Here is a 17,351-nt window from a genome sequence, read left to right as displayed (position 1 = left end):
GCATCAGATAACATTGTAGCATCTGTGTTTCTGCTGCGCTCTCTCTTCCTCAGTTTACTCCCCCCTTCCCCAATTTCTATATACTTCTGTGGACATGTCTAATCTGAGTCATGTGACCACATGTTAGACTCAAGAGGATACAGCAGAACTTTCAGAGTGAAGGTCAGTATAGTAGAGGATAGGAGGAGCAGGAAAACGACCTGAAAAACGCAAAATGAAGCATTTCTTTCTGATGAAATCTATTGTAAAGTTTCTTATAACGCAATGTCTGTTAAAAAGTAAGTAGAAGTTGCATTGTCAGTGTCATTTCTTTATATTTCTCATTCATATTTGGACCACTCTCCGCTGTGGATCAAAACACTGCAACAAAAATAGAATGTGTGTTTCCAATCTCATGACAATATGTGTCATAAGAGGACTATAAGGGTATGATCACGCTGCGTCTGCAGTATTCCTCTGTTCTAAGCCCTGGGAAAGATCCAAGGGTATATGTCAAATGTATCCGTACCTCCCCCATTCATCTGATGGCAGGCCAAATGTGTGTTCTTGAGGCCTCTGTTAGGCAGATATACATCTGTATATCACTAAAAACTCCCATACGCAAGCAAACCCCCCCCACTTATACTATGTACATGCAATGTAATAAAGAACAACAAGAAATAAAATGAATAAAGAATACAGAATGACTAACTTTTTGGCTTTCAGCTTTGACATGTGTCGGATTAATTTGCGAATCGTTAGGGCTTTCACTTTCTTCACATCTTTCCGCATCTTCACCACCTGTGGAAGTAAAGAAATTCCAGAACGGGACTGTGAGTAAGCAGCAATAACTGGAAACATATATGCTAAAGGTACGGCGACATACAATAATCAACATGTATTTGATAGATTAAACAATGGACAACGGTATAGCAAGCATTACAACAGCTGACATATCTAAAAGGTAAAGGGCTTCTATAATTTCACTAGCCAAAATAATAAAGGGATTTGCTGGACTGAAATTCATTTTTCATACTGATGACCTATTCACAAGTCACCATGGACCCAAAATAAAGGTCTTATAGAAAGCTAAGTAGCCTGCAACTCCCCCATATAATTTTAACAACATTTATGCCAAGGCTCTGGAAACCGTAACTGGTACATATTGTCACATTTCATAGAACGTTCCATCTTTGCTATGGACCAGGATAGGTAGGACAGCCAGGTTTTTGTCAGGCTCAGCTATGGAGCGGTGTGAACGCTAATATTAGAAGTAAAAAGTATGCTGTCCATTCTAGTTCATCCTGCAAATGTTCTATGAGACTGAGGTCAGGGCTCTGTGTGGACCAGTTAAATTCTTCCAAACCAAACTCGCCCAACCAAGCCTTTACAGACCTTGCTTTGTACACAGGAGCTCAGTCTTGCTGAAAAGATCTTTCTCCAAACAGTTTCCAAAAAGTTGTTGGTGTAGAATTATCCAAAATAGGTCTATAAGCTGAAGCATTAAGATCGGTCTTCACTTGAACAAAGGGGTCCAGACCAACACCCGAAAAACTTCTGACGTTGGACAGGTAATGTGCTCCTGATATTTGCCAAACCCAGATGTGACTCGTCACTCCACAGCAGCACAGTGGCTCGGTGGTTAGCATGGCTGTCTTGCAGGACCACTGTACTAGGTTCAAATTTGTAAACTGTACGTTGGGCGTTTGTATGTTCTCCTTGTGTTGGCATGGGTTTCCTTCTACACTCCAAAGACATACTGATAGGGAATTTAGTCTGTGAGCCATATATGAGACAGTGTCTGTAAAGTGCTGTTTCCATAGTCCAATGTTGGTGTGCTTTACACCACTCCATATGATGCTTGCCATTATACTTGGTGTTATAAGGCTTTATATACAAAACCCAAACCATGAAGCTTCCTACAGTTTTTGTGCTGATGTTAAAGTGATTGTCCTGAAAAATTTTTTTCTTTTTTTTTTTCTTGGAGACCAGGGAAGGTGAAAAGAAAAAATAGTGTATCTGGTTGCTTTACCGTCTTGTCTGAGCCCACGGACATAGTGAGTGATGTCCCAGGTCTTATCCTTAGGCCTCCGATTGGTCACAGCAGTCTGCCGTAGCAAACCCCAGGGCGCCGCAGGACCAGCGGAGCACCATAGACAGGAGAGTCTATGGGTTTGTTTTTTTTTTTCCACCTTCCCTGGCCTCCAAGAAAATAAATACTTTTTCCAGGACAACTCCTTTAATGCCAGAGAAGGATTAGAACTCTGCAGTTATTGAGTTGAAGGAAAACGTTTTTGTACCGTGTTAGCCAGTGGGTAGGAAATATAAAAAAAAACAAAACTTGATACCTTTTTTAATAGCTAACTAATAATGATGACAGATTACGTTTCGAAGCTCTCGGCTTCTTCTTCAGGTATATCTAAAAACAATTTCTGAAGGATGAATATTTATGTACAAAGGGACACATAGGAATAGAATTCTAGAAGGGAGGGTGGAAGAAGGTTATTGGTATATACAAATAAAATAACGGCACAGATATCCCTAACATTGAAGCAAATGTCTACAGATTATGTTAAATTGAGCGTACCATCAGCTTTGCAGCATTATGTAACATGGCATATGTTAGCGGACATGAAAGGTGCTTCCACTTTTCAATACCACTAACAGTTGATCGTGGAGTGTCTAGGAGGAAATATATTTCATGAACTGACCTTGTTGCAGTACCATGTACTAGAATCCAGTAATACAGTACCATGCTAGAATCCAGCCATCCTTTCATAAATGTTTGTAAAGGCAGAATACATGGCTAGGTGAGGGATTTTATACTCCTGTGTGAGTGGGACTGAATAAAACACCCGAATTCAATGATTAAGAGCTATGTCCCAATACTTGTACAAGTAGTGTATTTTGCAGAACAGGATGGATTTTCTCTCAGTATCCTTAAGGCCTTTGTGTTTGGATGTATCATGGTTCTGGACTTCATCTTAATTGCCCCATTTGGTTTGGGGCTCCCACATACCACTAAGGAACTTACTACACCTCCATATAGCTTCAAAGTGACATGGAATTTAGCATTAGATGGGGTATTGTATGGCAGTCTCCACTACAAGTATTGCTGCTAGGGTATAGTAAATTTACAATATACACAAAGTTTTCCTATGGAGTCTCGTCCTAATATGGAGCCATGTGTCTCCTCCATACACCCTTGTGCACTCCACCCTATAAAGCCTAAATTTTATCCTTCTATGTGAATAGTGACTATTACGTATGCTCAGTACTTGTAAAACTGATGCAGGCTTATGACATATGTTATACAGTAGCATCCTTTACACACAGGGTACCATTGTGATAAAAGCATGTAAGCCATTGAATACTTTTTTTTTTAGGTGCCCCTACGTATAAGAGCTGCACAGTTGAAAAACAGCAGGTCGGCATACATTACAGTCTGATGCAATGTTCTTTTTCACCCTCGATCTAGTGAATGGGGACGTATGGAAACATTAGCTAACAAGCTGGAAGCTTTTACTGACGTATATGATAGAGTAGTTGGACAGAAGCAGTGTGCACTTGGCCTAAGTTCTACTATATCTTGACTGGCGACCACTGGAAATTCTCACTGGCTGACAGGTTACGTTTTAGGAAAAAGCTCCGTACATTCAGTAAAGAAAGAAAAACTTGAGCGGTTGTGTAAAGCCACGTTGTTATTCATTAACAACATAAATCTTAATTAACGTGCCATAAAGTGAGACCTTCCAGACGCTGTCAACCATGGAGATCAAGCTGGAGGTAGGTAGTTCTACTTGGTGGTAAGGGCTTACTTCATAGGCTACCAGGTGGCAGGCTGGACTCCATATGCAAGCTACTACTAAAAAGCCACACACACACGTAGTGCTTATGAGCAGATAGCATCCGTGGTATTGTAGAAATATAGAAGCTGAAGATTTTTGGGGACAAGTTCATCTCTTTAAAGCGGACCTCCAGTTATAAACAACTTTTTATAAATGAATAGAACAAGTGATTACAAGAAACCTATTAATACATCTTATTAAAAGAAATGTATTTTCTTCTCCACTTTTCAAGCAGAGTTACTTTCAATATTAGCCTATGAAGAGGGGAGGGAGATAGAAAAGACAGCCTTAATAATTGCTGCTCTTGCTACTCTGCACACTCTGCACACTGCTATGTTTGGAGATAAGAGGCTGCTAGTACACAGAATGAACCTCCCGGCAGAAGAACTCCACCCCTCCTTTCTCCATAGAGCACAATGTGCCGATTACAGATGTATACATAATGTAAAACAGTCAGATTTAAGATAAGAATAAGTGAAGAAGGAAACAGATCTCCTTAAGATTTATACAAGTTTCTTATTGTCACCTATACTATTCAATTATGAAAAGTTCTTTATAACTGGAGGTATGCATTAGAGGGAGTCTAACCAGCACCTGCCACATCAACCCAGCCCTACAGATAGATTGATTCAGGTGACCCTAACCTAACAATGTTGTGCCATTGCAGAGATAGTCATTTTATTTTTAATATGCAAATGAGATCTCTGGAGCAATAATGGTGTGGTCGCTTACTTCTTTGGACCAATGGTGTGGCCCTTGTTGCTCTAAAGAGCTCATTTGCATTTAAAATTTTTATTTTTTTTTCTAGTAAAAGGGGGACACCGTTTCGGGTGACCCTAATCAATCTATTTGTTGGGATGGATGATATTTTGGACACTAGTGACAAATTCCCTTTAATGTAGAGGGGTAAAATGTGCTGCAGAATCGGCATGTCGATTTTGCCGCAGATGTGCAGCTGTAATATCTGCCCCATGTGCTGCTACCCTTGGTGTATTCTATGATGAATTGGCTATTTTAATGGGTACAATAAATTAAAAATGACATTAACATACTGGCAATTTCTCATATTCCCACAACCGAACAAACAGGAAATCTCTTAGTGAAGCTTAAAAAACAAATTACTTGGCAAGAAACCTGGATTTCTTTCCCTTGACTTGGAATAAGCAACACAGACAAGTGTCCAACTAACAGGCTCTTTAAGAGAACTGTAGATGTTGTTACCATTCATTTATATGTTCTTCGGCCAATTGTCACATACTATATAACAGTGACAAACATAAAATCCTTTTTAAAGGCCAAGATACATTCTTACTTCTAGACAAGTGTCTCAATTCTCAAGAGAGTCTTAAGCTTTTTCTGTTTGCCTCAAAGTCTCTAGACTGTCACTCCCCCGGTACGGAAAGTCCATTTCTCTGGCTTAGTTCTATTGGATACCTTGGAACAAAAGTATTTGTATCTATCCAACAATTTGTAGACTGACTTAAAGCATGGTTAAGCAGAAAGCTATAAAATAATGCTAAAAAACTATAATGCAAGGAATCCATCTCCCACATACTGTCCAGCACACGCAAAGACCAAGATTCATGTGCAAGGTTTGGTCATGTGAATACGGCTTAATTCCTAGTGTTGGATTGGAGCATGCTCGACTAGCAAGCTGAAGATGAGATACAGGTCATGAAGATATGGAGAGCAATAGTCATCACATTTTGGACATGTCGTGACCATTTGGAAAGTACTTCAAACATATAAGATTATAGGTAATAAACCTCACAGTACGGTCCTGTTCTCACCTGTAGCCAGTCACTAAGTTAGTTTGTGTATTATGTGATTATATATGTAAACCGTTTTCATGTCTACAGCATTATGGAAGTGATGGTGATCTAAAATAAATGGTCAGCAATGGTGACACCGCTTCTTTAAATTGAAAACCTACTTCTGGATTAAAACAACTTGGCGTGAATACTGAGCGACCTCGTTCTACGTCGCCACCTAGCATACATTCAGTAGATGCATAGCAGGAATTATCCTAACCCAGGAAAGTGCAGCTGCATGGAAATCTATACGGCTGCCTATAGAGCCCTGAAATTAGAGGATGCCACTTACGGCACTTGGCAGAAATTGCTGACAAGAGAACCAGGAACGGAGGATTTTTGTGGTCAGTGAAAGAAAAAAAAGTGACCGCTTTCTCAGACATACAGTAAAGCTACGTTCACATGAACAATTATGAAGAAGACGACCAAAGAGAGGTTTTCCCGTCATAGGATATGAAGTCACATAATGGGACAGTATTACATTAAAGACTAGAAAAATAAACTTTGCTTTTTGGTGTCTCTTTCACATAGCATTTATTTGCCAAAACTGTCCAGGATTACAAAACAGATTATTGTGTTTGGATATAGGTCATAGCATCAAAATGAAATAAGCAAATACTCCGCCAAATAACTGAAATGGAATGTGCACAAAGCTTTCTAGGCATTAACCCAATGTGAAACTACAGAAGACATCAACTCTCTTACTATGGGACTGAAGACATGGTTATAGTAGATGTTATTACTCCCTGGTCAGAGCCAGGGCTTCATCTCCGAATAGGCTTTGGAACCCGCCACTGAAATGGATCCTAGGCTTCCAGACGAAATTTTTATTTGATACTCTGCTTTCAAAAAGAAAAAAAAAAACTAATGTAAACCTTGGAGAATTCCATCAAAACCAAATACGGGGTGAAGAGAGGAGCAAAAGTTCATGGAGCTCCAGCCTTTCCACAAACATATTTTTAAGAAGCTGCTGAAAAAAAAAATAATTTTTTTTTTATAAAACTAGTTCTGACCACATAAAAAAAAACCTCAAAACACACCAATAGCCATAAATCAAGCAATAAATACGAAGGTGTGTTCCCCACATCACTTAGTACTAGCTAAAGAGCAAACCATTGAATACTTTTATTCCATCTCCAAGATATAAGTCAGCTGGAAGACAGATGAAATGAGAAAGGAATACGAGACGGAGAACAAACAGTACATTGTAATAACTCAAATCAACAGCCACCCAAAAAACACTTCAAGTGCAGGCCATAGACACGACGTCATAATGTAAAGTTACATTTCTAGAACTAATTCAATAACTAATGGTCAATGTAGATGTTCAATAGATTAAACGGAACTGCGGCCTATTAGTCAGCTGCGAACATTTCACCAGTAAAAAGGTTTTTACAAATTTTACATGTAGTCATTATTTTTTAAAAAAATCCTACGCTCGGACTGTGGCCATTAGGTCAAATAATATGCCGAGACTTCCTGTTTTCGGCAGATAGCTTTGCAGCAGTCCTCTCACTTACTAGCACATTGATGATCGCAGCTATCGTATATATGTAGATAAGGCATGGAATCCACCAGTCACAATAGAGGATTTCACAGCTTATCTACTCTTCTCTGTGCATGTGTCCATAGCCCACAGACCATCTCCAAGAGCCAGGTAGACACTTTATTAAAAGGGCATTTACCCACCAAGTGGCACCAATATTTATTTGCATGTCTTCATAATGAAATGTAATAATGTTGTTTGTTAAAGTGAGTTATTTCTGTTCAGTTATTATAATCTTCGTGAGGTTCCACCTGCAGGTAATTTCAGACCAAACGTCTGACCAGAAACAGCTATTATACTTTGGGGTCTCTTCAGACCCCAGCGTATAAGGAGGAGAGGCTCAGGGGAGGTGAGCAAAAATACACACACAAAAAAAAAAAAACCTTCCCCTCCCATGGGCTCTGGCACGACTTCCTGCTGTCTTTGAATCTTCTGAATGATGTGCATCACGTGACACTGCAATGCTTGTGTCTTGGAGTCATGATGCCATGTGACTGACAAAGGCCCAAGGGCGTCAAGGGTCCATTGACATGAGCCGGAAGGGAAGAGGTTCTGAAGGGAGCCCAGAGCATAGTAATATTTTTGTTTGGGTCGAGTTTGGGCCAATACTCAGACTATGCACAGAGCGTATGCTTTATCAACCTCTGGGTTCCGGAAACTGCAAGTGGATAGGCGGCGCACGCAGGAGCCCTCCTATGTGGCAATGCAGTTCATTGAAACCATCATTATGCTGGAATAAGTTTTTGGACATCTCTGACAGGACATCTCACCTGGAGAACCAAACTTGATTTTAACCCTTTAAAATAAACATTTGCAGGCTTATCAGCATATACATTGTGAGTGGTGAATTGAAAACAGAGCTACTCTGCCCTCTGAAGTCTTTTGTAGCAGAAGCTGTACAGACATGGAAGCAGCGCTGACCACAAGCCATAAAGTGTTTGTTTTTTTATAATCATACATTGACCACAAGCATTAATACGCTTGCTTACAGATTTTTCCATAAAGTAGTGCATTGTTGAGCAGGGAAGGCTTTCATTCTGTTGAGCTGAATTTGTCTGTGGTATCGCAGAACTGATGATGTGGCAGCCTTGAAACAGCTGCTGGAAACACTCCTATGTATACACACAAAAAGCACAGGAATTTTTCCTTAATCTGTATAGTATGGTAAAAATATGTTCATATCTAGGCCATGCCATTCTCAAGTATTTGCATGAGCTTTATATAATGGCCTTTCACAGAGAACCGTATACATTTGCAGCGTTTCTGTCACGTGATTTCTGCCATCCTATCTGAGAGCAGGATATGGAACAGAGAGAAAAGCAGTGATACATAGGTCTATATAGTTTGGAGTAGGGCTGAGCAATTAATTGAAAAATAACCAAAACCATACATTAAACATGATAATTGATGTGATTTTGTTAGTTAATTCGGTTCCGTTATTGAGGTATGCCTCTCTCCGCTTCTTCTTCCGACGTTGGGTTTCAAACTTCTAGGAATGCGCAGTCAGCTCTTCCATCGGGCCTCGAGCAGAACCAATTGTGACCGCTCACACCAGCTTAGTGGATAAGATGCCACAAGAATATAGCCGCGGGCATGCGCAGTCGGCTCTGCCCAAGGCCCGATGGAAGAGCAGACTGCACATGCCTAGAAGTTTGACACCCAGGACGGAAGAAGATGCAGGGAGAGGTGTTCCAAGCAAAGATAGAAGCGTCGCTGGAGATTTCTCTCGCAGTACTGGGGACCGCCCCCAGTGCTGCAAGAGAACTCATTTGCATACAGAAGAAAACCGGGATTTCTACCTTACGTTGGCGCGGAGAAGACATCTAAAGGTAGGAGAAGAATAGCCTTTCTTAAGGCTATTCCTACGAGTTCGGGAGTAAAAAAAAGGGAATTTGGCTAACAAGTACAATGCAATTGGCGTCACTACAATTTGTCCCACAAACAATAAACCAGTCACAATGCAGTTTTCACATTTCAGGAGCAAGCTACAAAATGAAAACTGGGCTGTGATTGGTTGACTTTACAGAAAATATCAATAATCCAAGGCACCAAAGAACAGGTATATCCAGGATGAATCGCCAATTGGAGGTTCCCCAACATGTGAGAATGGACTCCAAATACTGTTGGCCGTGGGGTGAGTAGCAGTGGCAGTGTGTGATGGTTTGATTCCAATAAAGTTTTGCGTGTTCTTTCAGTCAGCACAAGTGCAGTGCCTTCTTTAGTGGTCCCCAACTGCACTGGAGGGGTACCCTTTGGTCTACTCAGACTGGGACAAAGAATGAGGGATTCATAAAGAGGCTCCGGCATCTTTATACACCCCCATCTTTATGGAACGGAGGTCAAGGTGCACATGTTGAGAGGATGGGCCATGTGCCAGATGCAGGCCACAATATCATCTCTTTACAGCAGCACACTGGTATAGGGGGGTTGATAAATATCCCCTTGTCTTTACTGGATTCTGGAAATACAGTAGTGATTGCTAGTGACTTCTATTCCAGATACTGTGAATTAATTTTTAATTAATGTGCCTATGGCGTATGTAAATTTATAAGTTCAACTGTACATGCAAGGATTCCATTGTCGGCCCAGGCCACATGAAAAGACACATACTCCCGGCCAATAGACCAACGACAATGGACCAGGAGAAAACTAAGAGTAAATAAGATGGCAAGAATGTTAAAGTGGTATGCCACAAAAAGTATTTATCATCTATCCACAGGATGGTGGTCTCGGTGGTCAGACCATACAGCTCAAGTAAAAATTCAGAAGAGAGGAAATTTAATGATACACTTGGCACAAGATATAAAGAAAAGGATGGCCAAAATGTATTATGGGATTTATAAAAAGCATGTATAGGAAATCAGTTCATTCATGCCAGATGGTGGCTCACTTTTAAGAGTCAAGATCAAGCGAGCCTCCTTCTGTAGTATTAATTTGTCCCAGTCCCCTCGTCCCCACTTCTTCACCTGCCCCCTGCAGTCATCTTTACTCTAAAATCCATCTTGAGATACAATGCACATTATCAGTTCACTAAAGGATTGGGTCACATGTTGTTCATAGAGATTTCTGGAGAAAGGAGGAAGATGCCGCTTCAGAGCGCGATACACGGAGGTGCTGCTCCGAGTTAATGTCCCCTGTGCACAAATCAAACGTATCAAAATCTGGGATAAGATGTAGCTCATGAGAACATGGACTCCAGGTCTCTTGTATCCTTGCCTAACAGGAGAGTTGGTCACATTCATTTCTATAACGTATGACTGCTGCTCCAATTAAACAGTCTGAAGAGGACATAGCACTGGAGACTACCGCTACCTCTTTACAGACCAGTGATATCCTAAGAATAGATCATCAATATCACAGTCCAGGAAATCCCTTTGAATTACTGCGGCAGGAAACACACAATTTGTGCATTTCCTGCATGTCAATATATATACAGACTAATAAACAGAGATATACTTTTAACAGCCCATTGTATCTAAAGCACTGTGTCCCTTTGCATAGGAAGCAGTGTAGTTAAAGACTGCACTTTCCTGTACTGTAATCCTATTAATATTATAAATGTAAAAGTTTGTGGGTTTGGATGTTTGCATGTTCGGATGTTTGTTCCTCAATCATGGAAAAACCGCTCCACCGATTTGGCTGAAATTTTCCACAAACATAGTTAATACACCCGATTAAACAATAGGCTACTTTTCGTCACAATAGCGCACATACGTTTGTGCCAGGACCCCCACAAAACCCAAACTCACACCACCATCTCTGCAATCTCACATATATATATACATATACCTTACCACTTTGCCCCTCACCTTAACGATACTCCAGGAGGCTCTCTTTAACGCTCCGGAGCAGCCATGTTTGCCGACCCCCACCGCTCTGACAATCCGCGACACCGCCCACCCATGTCAATACCCCTAGGTGGTCTAATAAATGCAAAAAAAAAAAGTTTAAGTAAAAAAAATAAGGATTAAAAATTCAAATCACCCCCCTTTCCCTAGAACACATATAAAAGTAGTTAAAAACTGTGAAACACATACATGTTAGGTTTCCCCGCGTCCAAAATCGCCCGCTCTACAAAGCTATACAAATATTTTTCCTGTTCGGTAAACGCCGTAGCGGGAAAAATGGTCAAAAGTGCCAAACTGCCGATTTTTCACTGTTTTGATTCTGCTAAAAATTTGAATAAAAAGTGATCAAAGCAATAACATTTCCCGAAAATGGTAGAACTACAAAGTACACCCGGTCCCGCAAAAAAAGACGCCCTATGCATCCCCGTACACGCACGTATAAAAAAGTTACGCCTGTTGGAATATGGCGACTTTTCAAAAAATAATTTTTTAACACAGTTTTGGATTTTTTTTAAGGGGTCAAAATGTAAATAAAAACATATAAATTTGGTATCCCTGGAATTGTACCGAAACACAGAATACAGGGGACATGTCATTTTGGTTGCACAGTGAACGCCATAAAACCAAAGCCCGTAAGAAAGTCGCAGAAATGCATTTTTTCTTCAAATCCACCCCATTCTGAATTTTTTCCCTGCTTCCCAGTACATTATATAGAATAAATAATGGTGGCATCATGAAGAAAATATGTCCCGCAAAAATTAAGACCTCATATGGCTCTGGGAGCGGAGAAATAAAAAAAGTTATGGGGTTTAGAAGGAGGGCAGTCAAAAACAAAAATCAAAAAATGTCATCGTGGGAAAGGGTTAACTTCAAATACTTCTGTCCCAAAGTCACTATGTAAAGTTTCTCACAACACCGTATAGCAGCTCAACTACAAATTAACTTCAACACAAAAGTCTCACGTATTCTCTGAATTACAGCAAAAACAAGATACAAAGTTACATTTCATATCCCATACCTTATACACACTACGAAAACCTTACCCACCCCTGTATATACCCACTTCTACAATCACCGCAGACGAAGTCGCGGGTACCAGCTAGTAATACCATAATGGCACAGCATATGCCGAAAGGCCATTCTTTTGGCATTGTGAGAAGGTGTACGGTCAAGTGCTGGAGTCCCACTATATCAGCCCCAGATTCCCGACTTATGTGTGGTCCAGTGCAGGTCTGGAGTAGGTAGCAGCCCTGGGTGTGGGTCCTGAGGCTCGTTACTGGCCCATAAAAAGGTCGTAGAGTCTGCACTGCAGGGCAGATCCGAGAAGTGAGGAGGCGTCTGGGTCTGTCCTGTAACCCTAAGCCAGGTAAGACAAATATTGTGTTTGTTTTTCGTGTGCAAGTAGTAAGCCACAGGTATAATTAGGTTATTACTTCTGTTTAGTTAGTCGCTCAGACGAGCAGGGTTTTATTTATTTATTTTGCCTGAAGTTAAGGCTGTAATTTATATATTTTGCGTCTGAAGTCAAGGTTTATTTATTTTCCTGTTTTTCTAAATAAACCTGTTTGATGCACATTTTTTGTCCCTGTCTGGACTATTTGGGTCCACAACACTGCTTCTACCAATCTACCTTCCCATAGCATACAGTGGATGAATGGGTATTTACAGACACATGAAAGGATACGTCAAGTTGAACTGGGCAATTAATCTAAATAGTTTGCGATTTTGATAAAGCAAAACTCCAATTTTCATCAGACTCATGAAATTAATGTTAGACTGATGTATTCCAGGTCGGCTTTCTCCTCCCCTCACCATTTGTGGTCACCACTTTCCTCACTGTAGTCAATAGCTGGATGGTGGCAAGAATCTAATGATCAAGGTTAGTATCCAAATGGAAAGGCGAAGGACTCTACAAGCCAGAAGATACGTGTCCTGTTTACTGAGCTTTTACTAACTCGGAATCGATCACTTGACTTGTAATGTACCAGTGGTGACTACTGAAATAAGCCCTATTAATAAATAACAGTGAAGTACTGAACTGGAGCAGTACATTAAAACAACAGGGAACAGTTTCATTTCAGTGCCACACAACAGCCTGGCACTGCTGGCAGCACAGGGCACAGGAGCGTGCAATTCCATCACATGCAAATTAAAGGGCTATTGGCACAAAGAACGCTCCATTACACTGTTCATTTATATGGAGGGAGGTTTAAGAACCCTATAAACTAGTTTCTCCATTATTGGGTCAGTGTTATTTATAGTCGACAACATTATCTGAAGAGTCTGAACTATGTAGTGGAGGCTAATGATGTATTATAACGGGACAATCCTTACAAAAAGCAAAATATACACATTTATCAGTAAGAAGGTATCTGCCAAGTAGAAAATGAGGCAGCAAGAGAGACTAAGAACGATTGTACAACTAAAAAGATATTTATTAGTAGTCCAGAGAGCAAAAACTTATGGTGATAGTGTGCTGCCATCTAGAGTATATACTCAATATTGCACTCCAGCTTCTATGTTATAATACAAATGAAATGCAAATAAAATCTCCATGGTGGAAAACCAATTCTCTTTGTTGTAGCGACACCTTTTGGAAGGTAGATCCTTATAGATTAATGCCTGGTTTTCCTTAAACTCAGTAGCATAACCTGGGAATAAGACCAAAACAGAAATTACTCCAAAAGCAAGGGGAAGCCAACCACAGACAGCTGCTATAAGGTTACTGCCTCTCATCAGTATGCAGCAGTGTACTGACCGGCAGGGTGAAGTCTAAGGGAGCCTTCACATGGAGTAAACGCGCGTGTATTTTTGCAAAATACACGTGTAAAAATAAGACTCCCATTGACTTCAATGATATTTTTTACACGTGTAAAAATACGCCTTAAGGCTGCATGCACATGGAGTTACGCCAGGCTTGTAAAAATACTCATTCACAGCCGTACACGCGATCGCAGCGGACGGCTCCCGAACACTTCCCATTCACTTCAATGGGAGTGCTCGTAACGCCAGCCTGGAGTAACTCCGTGTGCATGCATCCGTCAAATGTAATTGAAATCAATGGGAGTCTCTTATTTTTACACGTGAATTTTGCAAAAATACACGCGCGTTTACTCCGTGTGAAGGATCCCTTAGATGTGGGTAGGGCTGGACAATTACAACCTAAATAAAAAAATTGGTCATTTTATCTCACTTACAACTAAAAGTATGTTTTGGGTGAACCTCAGCCAGTGGTTTCATTCGTACCAAACACGTCTGAATTGGAACTGCTATAAAACTCTGGGGAGGTGACAAACACAAAATTTAAAAAAACAAAAACAAACAACTTTGTCATCTTGTCTGGGCTCCAGTGATGATCCTGGTGCTTTTCAGGTCTGAAAAATGACATCAGAGACTGCTGAGGCCTGTCATTGGGCCTTAGCGGTCCCTGACGTCATTCAGAAACCTGAAGGAGACGAAAACCAGATCCCAGAGTATAATAATAGCAATTCTGGTTCGGGTATATTCAGTCTGAACTAAATTACAGGCAAAGGCTTGCAAATAATTTAATAACCAAACCAGTCAGTTTTGGTTATTTTTCAATCAATTTCCCCACCCTAGATGCAGGTCAGAAGGGGTGCTATGTCTCATAGGAGACGATGCTTCTCACCATTCAACCAGCACCAACTTTGGACCGATGACGGGCTATTAATCTAGAAACATTGTCGGCAAATGGGACCCCTTTACTTTTAGAAGAGTCATTCTGATTTAGTCCACAGAAGAGCATAATCAGAGAGGGAGGGGGCGTTCCTCCCGGCTCTCACAGCACAGCGCGATTGGCTGTGCTGTGAAGAAGGACGTCTCTGACTGAGTGGCAGAAACTCCCTTCTGACCATAGAAGAGCTATGGTACCGGGACCGTAAGCTCTTCACACTGGGCCCACATCGGGAAAGCCGACAGTGTGCTGAATTCAGCGCACTGTCAGCTTTCCGGCAGTATATAGAACTGCCTGTGGGCAAAATGGTGAAAGGTCCTCTTTAAACATTGAGGTGGAATGAAGGGGCTCATGACACTGGGGACAGACGAAGGGAGGGGGGAGAACGGCATGACACTGGGGCAGAGATGGAGGGACATGAATCTGGGGGCAGAGATGGGGGGACATGAATCTGGGGGCAGATGAAGGGTATATATGTAACTGGGGGAAAGATGGAGGGAGAGCATATAGTTTACGGGTGACTGTAGGAGGATTATACAGTGTGGAGGCACATGAAAAATGAATGGGCGGAGTCAACATAAAAGTGGGTGGAGCTAAATTTGCCGCGGTGCGGCCCGCCGACTGGCTGGGATCTTGCTCTGCGGCCCACATGCTGAGTTGAGTTTGAGACCCCTGCTCTAGTGATGTATAGATATCTGCTGGCAATAGAAAAACAAACTAAATTTCAGCGCTGGATTATGTAGAAAGGAACCAAAATTAATTAAAACATCACATTTATTAATGATACAAATGCCGCCCCTGAACCCCTGTCTTGAATCTGCCTCTCATTGCTTTCAATGGGAGGCAGAGATTGTGGCAGGAGCCAGAAAATCAGCGTCCTGCTCGACTTTGCCGCAGTTTCTTTCGCTCAGGAATCCCTGCCGATTAGACCTATTCATCTGGGTCTAATCAGCAGAGGAAATCCACAACAGAACGCCATATTTCTTTTCATTTTCCACCATGTGAAACTAACCTTAGGGTTCTTGCACATGACTGAGTCCCATCTGTGAAAAAACGGTCCATGTATGAGCTGTCTTTACACTGATCTTGACCATGTGCATAGGAGTCACTGCATCAGAGACAGTGTTGTGTCAGTTCAATACTGTAGCTATTGGGCTGTTCGTGAGCTCAATGTATCATAACTGACTATAACGCAGTGACTCCTATGCACACAGCCAAGTTCAGTGTAGGAAATACAGCTCATTCGTGGACTGTTTTACCTGGATGGGACTCAGCTGTGTGTAAGGGCCCTTAGATGACAACCATTTAACAGTAGCGACGTCCACTGGAATGACAGTCAATAAGAAAGTCCTATCCTCTAAGGCACCACGTGGGGGTAGAGCTGGTTAGATGCCCCTATGTAGACTAGACATTCTGCAGTACAGTGACTGCACTTACAAGTTAAGGTCTAATTCACACAACAGTGAAAAACAGCTGTCACCTAGCAGTTTTAAAAAACAATGAAAGTAATTGGGGCAGATTTATTAAAATGTTTAGCCACAGTAACCAATCGCAATACAGCTTTTATTTTCCAGGAGCAAAATACAGAATGAAAGCTGTGCATTGATTGGTGGCTATGGGCAGTTCTGTACACTGTACCTGCGGTGCTGGAGACTGCAGTTTGGCTCCTATTTACTTGAATGGGAGCAGAGTTACTTCCAGTGCTGGACCCCGACCAATCTGATACCACGACCTGGTTGTCCAACTTTGCTGGGTCGTTGCAACCTCTTTACCTCTGGTCCTGTCTCCTTTACACTGCTCTAAAACATGGCACCTGTACATGATGCAGAACATGCACCTCCCAGATTCCTATGAACATTCACACTGATGAGGTAAGAGGTTAGCTACCTGGTGTGAACATAAGCATATGACTGCATGGCCAGATCGCAGCCCTGGAGGCTGCAGGGAAAGAAACTGGTATCAGTTCATTTGTTATGACATTTCCTAGAGCTGAACCATTTACTATAGAAAACCCTATAAAGAGAGCAGTGCGCCTGCTATCCATAGGACTTCCTAGAGCACCAATTCCAGGGCCAAATACTCTTTATTAGCTGTCACCTCCACTTCCTGTGCACCAAGGTTGATACATATCACCATAGCCTTCCTCCCCCAGGATATAGCATGGCCGTATAATACACTGCTGCATGTAATATATACTCCATACTAGTCCACAGGACACATCAGCTGTCACATACAGGATGGAGGCCTCCTATTACCAGTGTGTGTATATGTGATATGAGTATGTGTGTGATGGAATGACAAGGAGCAGGTGGGGACCGATGAGTGGACATGGCTGCAGCATATGTGGCCGCTCCATGTAATACACGTGACTCCTGTCCCACGGCACAGTGGTGCTGGTACACACAGACTGGTGACTGATGGCGCCTTACCTCATTGTTCAGGTTGAGCACAGGAGCCGCAGCCGTCATGTTGCCGAGTAGTCGCGGTGACCAGGACAGCAGCAGCAGAGCGCACACACCGGAGACTGGTGTGCCAAATGACCTTTGGTGACATCACGATCATGTGATTTGTCATAGTGGGAGGAGCCGGGCTCTTGTAGTTATGCTGTATCTGCTGATGGGTTAT

At 41.7% G+C, this 17,351-nt stretch overlaps 1 protein-coding gene across 1 annotated transcript in view; it reads right to left on the bottom strand.

The window, feature by feature from the left end:
* SRFBP1 (serum response factor binding protein 1) overlaps positions 1-17,265 on the bottom strand; it is a 60,264-nt gene extending 42,999 nt beyond the window's left edge. The window contains exons 1-2 of the mRNA XM_075272347.1: positions 17,156-17,265; positions 692-780 (exon numbers count right to left, since the gene is read on the bottom strand). Of these exons, the coding sequence (XP_075128448.1) occupies positions 692-780; positions 17,156-17,194 (128 nt within the window). The 5' untranslated portion in view covers positions 17,195-17,265. The remainder of the gene's footprint in view (positions 1-691; positions 781-17,155) is intronic.
* Between the last annotated feature and the right edge of the window lie 86 nt (positions 17,266-17,351).

This window comes from Leptodactylus fuscus, chromosome 1 (genome assembly GCF_031893055.1).
Source record: "Leptodactylus fuscus isolate aLepFus1 chromosome 1, aLepFus1.hap2, whole genome shotgun sequence".
NCBI classification, from domain to species: Eukaryota; Metazoa; Chordata; class Amphibia; order Anura; family Leptodactylidae; genus Leptodactylus; species Leptodactylus fuscus.
The sequence above is the reverse complement of the archived record's forward strand: the minus strand, read 5'-3'. Positions and strand labels throughout refer to the sequence as shown.